The 8,747-nt window shown below is 35.1% G+C and overlaps 1 protein-coding gene across 1 annotated transcript; it reads right to left on the bottom strand.

Annotated features, from left to right (window-relative positions):
* Positions 1-708: 708 nt before the first annotated feature.
* On the bottom strand, positions 709-8,520 carry LOC104080737 (conserved oligomeric Golgi complex subunit 6-like; the record flags this gene model as incomplete). The annotated part of the gene is made up of 6 exons (XM_009583233.1): positions 8,408-8,520; positions 6,318-6,400; positions 6,009-6,079; positions 4,721-4,814; positions 913-1,041; positions 709-800 (listed from the first exon to the last, which is right to left on the bottom strand). Coding segments are annotated over exons 1-6 (568 nt in total), but the record flags the coding sequence as incomplete, so codon positions are not given.
* Between the last annotated feature and the right edge of the window lie 227 nt (positions 8,521-8,747).

The following is an 8,747-nucleotide window of genomic DNA, read 5'->3' as shown; positions in this document are numbered from 1 at the left end:
ACATGCTTAATTTATTAAACAAGTCTTTGGCTGAAGCTGTGGAGGCAAATCATACTACAGCTTCTACAGGACAAAGGTCTTAAAAGTATAGGTCCAATGTACTTAAAAGAGAGCAAAAGGGCTGAAGAATAAGCATGAGAATCTGTAGTTCTGTTAATAAAGGAGAGCTTCGATATTAAAAAGCTTCATGTGTCTATGAGCGGCCTCCTTTGACCTCCGTAAACCTATAATGATATGTTACACGACAGAGGAAAATTCCATTTTACTTGTAGCATAGAAGGAAGAGACTTCTAGGAAGAAGGAATTATATTTTAAAAATTTACTAAACAAATGAACAAGGCACAACAGGAATCCTCAACATATCAATAAACAACCCTATGACAATGTTTTCAGAGAGGTATGTATTCATATACATTAGAGATAATTTTTGAACTCTCAGCTACAGTCTAAAATGTCCCGTTGTAAATTTAGTGTAAATCTATTATAAGCACAGTAAAATGAAAAGAGTGCATTTTGAAATACTCTTCTTCATAAAGGGCTTTCTTCTGGCAAAATGCAACCACCAGCTATTCTGAAATTACTTCCAGGAAAATCTAAGCTCAGACCCTCATAACTGAAGCCCAGCCTAAGAAATTAATCACACTTTCTGACTTATCACAGACTTACTTTCTATCACTTCCCAATTTATGTTTTAAAATCTAGTACTACCTTGAATAGTTACAAGCTTTAACATAGCTTCTAGGTGTTCTTTTTCGGAAGCTGTAGCTTGATGCAACCAGGCCAGCATGTCTCCTACGTACCTAAATAAAGACAGAAAATTCTGTGTAAATCAGCAGTTTATGGTATCGGGGATTCAAAGTGCCAACAGGCAAAAGAAGGATTATTTCATATACATTCTCACTAGTACTGTACCTCAGAGGATCATGGGAGTGCATTTCAATAGGGCGGGGAGTACCTCCCAGACCTCCTCTAGTAAGAGCATCTATAAAGCCACGGACTACAGCACTCCTCCTAGCTGTTCCAAACTCATCCAAAGTGTACCTGTTATTGAAACATGAAAAAGGGTAAAACAAAACAGTTCACCTCATCACAGTTTATTACCTCAACTTTACAGTTAATATGAGTAACCGTTTTTATAGTTCTAGAAACCTTGCATCAATGCTTCTACTGTGAAGAATTCAAAACCTTCTGATTTTCTTGACTCGTCTAAACAGATACTAAAGATAATTTTTCCTTGACCCTCCCAATCCCCTACCCCACACAAATAAATAAATGAAAAATCAGCTTTTCCATTTTTGTATATATAAGCATGTATTGACAGGTCTAGTACTCCTGTTCACATGTGGTCCAGTTGACTGACAGAGCAGCAACTTACTGCACTGCAACACACGGCTTTCTCCTTCTTCTTCTTCTAGGCCACCACATGATTAGTAGCAAAAAAATTATTTCCATTAGATAGTTGTTCACTGGTTTTAATCAAATGAGTCTTAGTTAGATATTTAATGGATGGACAATTACAGCCCAGAGGGCATAATCTCAAATGGCTTGCTGGTAGTAGAGGAGGTACCAAGAACATACACATGGCTCATTTTTGGAGCAGGCTACCTTCCTGTTCAGGCTGAAGGATGCCAGCAAGTGAAGAATGGGAAATGAACACTGCTAACATCCCTGTTACATCTGCTTACAAACAGGATTTTTGCAAGCCATGGAACACTTCTATTTTTTTGAAAAACTGAATTTAAGCATTTTGAACAAAGCACACAAATTACAAAGGAGAAAAAGAAAAAAAACACACGACAGTTTATTTTTCTAGTATAACTGAAGAAATGCCAAAGAGTAAGCATGGTGTCACTTACCAATGACACACAGCAGCTGAACAGATATAAAAATAATAATAATAAAAAGCACGTTACTGAGTGAAGTTAAATGAGTACTGCATTCACAATTAAACAGATGTGGAGAACAAAATACAAAAGAAAATAATATAATGTTTCAAATATGTTCCAAATTAAGTTCAATTAGATTTCTATTATGCTATAAAAAGTCCAAGGGATCCTTCAGTTTTGTTCTTTTCTATCTACATTACTATTTGGGGGGCGGGGGGGGGGAAGCACACTGAAGAATCCTGAAATTTCTGTTTAAATCTTTTTCTTCATACACCGTACTTGTTAACTCGGAGAGTAAATATCTGCAATTTTAAAAAAAAAAAGGCTAATGAAAAAAGTCTTTAATAAATTACTATTTACAATACAAAAATTACACAGTTAAAAGTGGGAGAGATCTGCTAACTACCTACAGTTTAGCAGTAGCAGCGTTGCAGTGAAAAAATCTCAAGTGTTTGTAGAAACCAGATAAGCCTTTCTTCTTCCCCCCTCCAATAAACAACTATATAATAGATCATTAAAAATACAGCCACAAAACAGATCTTTTGATCTTGTTATTAGTTTAGAAAACAGGATTTAATAATGATAATTTTGTTTTAAGAAAAAGAAAACTACTAATTTTTCTTTTGCTCTCAGTGGAACAGGGTACAACTATAACAAAATCCTGCATCTTAAAAAAATTCAGTAATAACTATTATTTACACTAGAAACACAGTATTTACTACTACGTTATTACACGTACTCATGTTAGGGGAAGAAAACAACATTTGGATTCTTTTCAACCCAGCTTCAATTTTTTAAAAACCCAGTAAAGTAATGATCACTGCAGGGAGAGGAAGGAGGTGGAGAAAATGCTCTGAAAATCAGAGTGGAGACTGGAAGATGAACACTGCCTTGAGCTATGACTCCATTTATTTTCTATGAAAGAGTTTTCAATTTTTCTGTTAGAACCAGGAAGTGAAAACCAAACTGAAATGTTTATTTCAGATCCCTACTGACTGCAGTTCCCAAAAGTCCATCCATGGTCCAATCTTTCTGCCACCTTAAGTTAACAAGACATAAGTGAATGTAAGAAAACAAGAATTTGTACTTTCATTTCTAAACTCCTGCCCTTCCCCATCTTACTATCTTTCACCCAATCAAATCACAACCTTTTTTAGATGCAAGGGCAGTGATTTGGAGGAAAAGTGTTTAGTTCACACAGCAGTGCTTATATGCATAAAACCAACAATTTAAAATTACTTTCTTCTATGACATAATTTTTACATTTTGAACTCAGCAGTTTGTTATGTACTAAAGGTACACAAAAATTTTTGGAAGGGAATAAACTAAATCTTCAGGTTTAAAATGTAAAGCACCAGTACTGCAATTTTGACAATATTGCTGTAGCAAATAGTTAAGCATGATAATCTATGATGAGACACATATGGCTGTTTCTACAGTAATGTTTACTCTCACCTTTTTGGCAGAAGAAAAGTCCTACCTACCAAGTTCTACCTTTGGTAATACTAGTACTGCTGTTTGCGAGAGAGATGTCAGAAGACAAATAAAGTCTCTTTTGCAGATTCATTTTAAACTGGCCAGCTGTGGGTTTATACAGAAGATGGAGGTTTTTCCATAAATGTTGAGAAAGCAAAACAATGGTTTTATGACGTTTGAAAGTAACACAATTTAACAAAATATTTATTACAGAAAATATAAACTGTATCTATAAAGAATCCCATAAAATGTTGCGAACACAGTTGCGACTGATCTTTCGCAGCTGTGAAAGAGGGCCTGGAGGAGAGAATGCAAGAAAGGACTGCAATCCCCAGCCCAATGTACTGCAGTGCACCACACGCAATAGCTGGGGAGGTCGAGTGACACCATCTCTCCCTCAAATTAACTAGCAGAACTGACTGAGCATGTTGATATGTGCACTCTCTCTCATACTGACAGAACTTTTAAGGTCCACCTGCACTATGCATTTCCCCGGGAATCACTCCATGGAGATTTACAGTGTCACATACCCCCGCCTTCGCACATCTGACACTCTCAAAGACAAGACTAGCCTTTGAAAGACTGTCTAGCACTCTGCTGTCCTGGATACCTGTGGCTAAAAGTAATTTGCAATAGTTGCAAAATGTGATGAATGCATTTTTCAAAAAAGCCTAAAAAGCAAAGAAGTAGAAGTACCACTTCTTCGGGTATGGCCACCCCAATAAAAACAGTTCTTACAGTGCCACCTCGTGGTTAAGTTGCCTCTACTAACTACCATTTCATTTACGTTAATCAGTTCCCTTCAGCAAATTCTGAACAAGAACTAGAGAGTAGTATATTTTACATATATATATATATATATATATATAAAAGTACCCCTACGCTTTAGAGGCCCATATGTAGTAGATTGTTTTTAATAGATGATTGTACAACTCATAATGGAAGACATTCTTACTATCAGGAGCACTTCAATAAAAGCTAATTAGCCTTTATCAATTTTTTACTTTGGGAATTTAAATGACACAATCACATGCTTTGGACAGCATTTTTTTCTTCAGAAAAACCCTACAAGAGCAGCAGAAATTCACAATTCACTTAGATTAAAATAAAAACAGTCTGAGTTTTATTTGAATTAGAAACCAGTATGTTGGAAAAAGTCCAATGACATTTACTGTACCCTAATTATGTCAAAAAGACTTCTGAAATTTAATGAAGTTGAAATGTGTTTGTTTGTTTTTTTAAATCTGACACAAGATTAAATTGCCACCATCCTTGGCACTGTAACTCATGCCCATCTTTAAATCTCATAGGCTGCAAATACTCATTTCTGTTCGAGATAATCACGAACGTTTACTTACTTATACAGGACAGGCCTATCTTGTAAGGCTTCCATGGCTTGAGCGAGAACTGGAGAAATGTCACATGACTCTTGTGTCAAAGTCCTGCATTCATCTGTAAAATATCAGCACAGACAAAAGTGTATTGTTTACACTGTACTACCTTTTATAACAAGCTGTCAAATAAGAAAATGAGTCAAAAACTCAAAAGGGTTTTGATTTTGAATTGAAGCCTTCAGAATATGCTACCTGGCCTAGCTCGTGTTAATGTAATTAACTTCCCCCATAAGCAGCACTTCACTGTAAAATGGATGTCCATCACAAATCTCAACAATAATAAAAATTAAAGGAAGCTTAGTATCTGGTTGCGCCCACGTACAAATGTTAAATCATTCAATCATCAGAATTCTGTGAGGCTCCTTTATAACTGTTTACCACACTTCAGGTAAACTACTAAGAAAAAAGCAAGCAAGTATTTAAGCAAGCTGTGGGTTTGTTTGGGTTTTTTGTTTCTTTTGGTTTTTGTTTTTACTTTAATCCCATTAACTATACAATCTTGTATATTCCATGCACAAATGTGGAAATCATATAAACTAAATCAAACACTGGCATAAAAATGATGAATTTTCATTAGGGTGAAACCACAACCATTATTTGAGGCTTCAGCATCCACTGAAGAACAGCTAACGAATATAATATCGCATTGCAGCAGCTTTTTTTCACAAATCTTCCTGACAATGTCTTGGGAGAAGAGAGAAGTAATACAAAAGCATCCTTGTTTTATACTATCAAGATTTTACATCGAACACTGATGCTTGGATCCAGAGTACATATGCAAAAAAAAAATCGCCTACTATCATTCAAAAGAGCATTATGATAAAAAGGCTTTTTTTTTTTTCCTTTATTTAAAGGTAATAAGCCACTCCTCACCCTAAACTAGATCTTACTACCAAACTGTCAAAAACAAGAACTTCCCTGTGACCTCCAAGAAAATGAAATGCAATACACTTCACAATTTGTTTAGACTATCAAACTGTAGCTGTTGTTCTCTGTGGAAAACCATCTGAAAATACAAATAAATGCTACAGTTTTACAAACAGAGATGAGAGAGGCCCAAAAACCAAGGGAATCTCCAATTAACTATTTGGTTCACAAAAGCTAGCTTTTACACAAACCCTTCACTAAGAAGGAAACCCAAAGCCTTGTTAATGAATCTTGGAAAGGGTTTTTGCTGAGTTCAATTCACGTCAAGGAATTAAAGGAATCATCATAATAATATTCATAAACATAAAAACATTCTTAGTCCTACTCTGAGTCCATCTGTAAAGTCGTTCATAAGATGTCTCTTGCAGTAAAGCCATCTGTTCCATAATTTCCAAGCTACAAGACAAAAAGATTTTATTTGCAAATACTATTTTTGGTAGTACTAGCAAAGGCATGTACAAATCAAATAAAACATACCATTATTAAAATTATGAAAATTTAGAAATATGTTACTATTCTTTGTTTTTATGTGAAATACTCTGTATAGTCATATGAAGGAAAGAATGAGACCTTGCTGTAACTTCTGCTTTTAATGAGTACATGGTTATCTTGCACTCATTTAAGTAGCACTCACCCTGCCCTTTGCTGATTTGTCCGGAGGAGAATCTTGACATCATCGTGAATTTGCTTTACTCTTCCTAAAGCCTTGAAAAAATCCTAAATCAACGGGGGGGGGGAAAGGAAGTGTTTAAAAGCAGTAACTTCTCATTCAAATCTCTAACACTCTGTACTCCCCATTTCAATTCCATATTTATGTTCCTCACAGGTCTGTGTTGCAAGTGCTGCTTTTAAAATACAAGGTCCCCTCCACCACCTCTCACCTTTCATTTCACCTTAATAGCCTTAGGACTTTTTTCTTTCCCATTGCATCACACCCTTCTTTCACAAAAAAAAAAAAAAAAAAAGAAAGCAGCAAAGATGTGTTTTTAACCTGTCTTTTATGTAGCGTATGTGTGTTTTACATTTATTAGTTAAGTAACGTTGGGGAGATTTTGAGGACATTACTACGCATTCCATCATCTTCTCCCCATTAACATTAGCAACTAGAGAGCAAACTGAAACATTATAAAGTACAATGATTGCAGGTTGATATTTTTTGTTTTCATATAATGGGGTAACAATTTCTAAGAAAAATCAAACATTTGCAATAGACTAGACCAAGGTTTTCCAGGACAATCTTTCCGCCCCGCAAATAACTCAGCAGCAGCAGTGAAGAAAAAAAAACCCTAGAAGACATGGACATATGGTCAAAAAGGTTATTTTGTTACCGTTTTAGAAAGCAAATGGAAATCCACTTTCAAACACGTCTTATTATGAAGTTGACCTTTCAAGCATCATGGAGGAGACTAGCGAATTCAGATAAAGCTGTTTGTTACATCTTTTGTGACTTGAACACAGTTTGCCTCAGGAAAGTATAGTTTCATTCTGGCTCAAGTCAAAAAAAAAAACCATATTCTAAGTGAAGTAGGACACTGATTTAACCTACTGCCTTGCATCAACTGTGTTGAAGATCATGTTTATACAAACCAAATCACTCTTCCTTCAGGGAAAAAAAACATTAAAAAAATGCCAAAACAGAAACCTGACTAAAAATGTTTTAAGCACAGTGGTTGATTCTATCATAAGGGAAAAGCACACACATGATTTTACTGAAGTCTGCCATTTCAGTAGCACAACTATGATTATATCTCAGTTACTTCGGCACATTTTTTGGGCAGATCAAAGTATCAAAAGGACTAATCCTCGTTCTGCTGCAAACCAAGCACTGAATAAATGGCACGGCACTGCTGTCATCATTCCCTGCAACACGTGGTTTTTAGAAACCTGAATGTTCTTTCATGGTAATAGTTGGTACAAAAGCATACAGCAATTAGTCAAGTGCACAATCATTTAACACATTCCATTTATGGTTTCATTAGCACTGTTTATGGTTATCTGTTCCATGTCTTTAATAATGCTTTAACTGCAAACAGGATGCCTGTGGAAACAAGACAGTATGTCTCCGCAGGTAGTCTACATTTAAGGAAAGGTTTCTATGCAACTACAATAATAAAAATCTAGTAAGTGTACTCAATTCTCTCATTATTCAGTTTTCTTTTACTGCAGAACAATATGCCTTCTTATTCAAACCATAAACATATCCGAAAACTTGTTTTGGAAGGTAGCTAAAAGTGAATCAGCACCTACTATCTTCATCAACCAAATAATAATGAAGGAAAGTCTCAGCTTATATTGTTTCAAGTCACTGAATACCTATATACATGCATATGCAAAATGTACACACACATGCACAAGGGTAGTACTACATATTACTGAAGCGCTGCAAATTTCTCATTTGCTTTATTTGAGTGTGATGAAGTTTTAAAACATCTTCACTAAAAATTCAGACTTCATAAAGATCTTTTTTAAGTGTAGAACCGCACAATAGCTCATTTGCCCCTTAAACTCATTACACAAACTAGAATTTAATGTTGATTTTCGTTCTTGTTACTTGAATCTTTCATCACACATTTCAAACTCATCAGAAATTCACCATTCTGTTAAACGGTACATTCCTCCATAAAAAATTAAATTACAAACTGGTAATAAGATCTCATGTACAATTCAGCTAGGACACTTCTACATTTTAGTTCAGGACAAAGCTTCTAATGTTCATTGAGCTACCTCAGTAATTGGCTCATCTTTTGTGCCTCGAAGGAGGTTCATTTCATCCGGTGTCAGTTGGAATTTTGCTATGAATGCGTCTGCAACTTGTGCTTTCATTTCTAGTCTCTGACTGTAATAAAGCAAAATGAAGAGGACATTACCTTTTTATGCTTATCTCAGATTTATTTTGCATATTGATACTTTTGGAAATATAATTAGCATTAGAAATAGGTGTTATTAAATTCTAATAGTACATTCTTGCCATCAAACACTTGAGTTGCATCTTCACATACAATTTTCTATTAAGCTTACATAGATTACTGACTAAAGACAATATAAAGGTAAGTTAGAACATTTG

This window comes from Fulmarus glacialis, unplaced genomic scaffold (assembly GCF_000690835.1).
Source record: "Fulmarus glacialis isolate BGI_N327 unplaced genomic scaffold, ASM69083v1 scaffold13948, whole genome shotgun sequence".
NCBI lineage: Eukaryota > Metazoa > Chordata > Aves > Procellariiformes > Procellariidae > Fulmarus > Fulmarus glacialis.
This window is presented reverse-complemented; position numbering and strand designations above follow the sequence as displayed.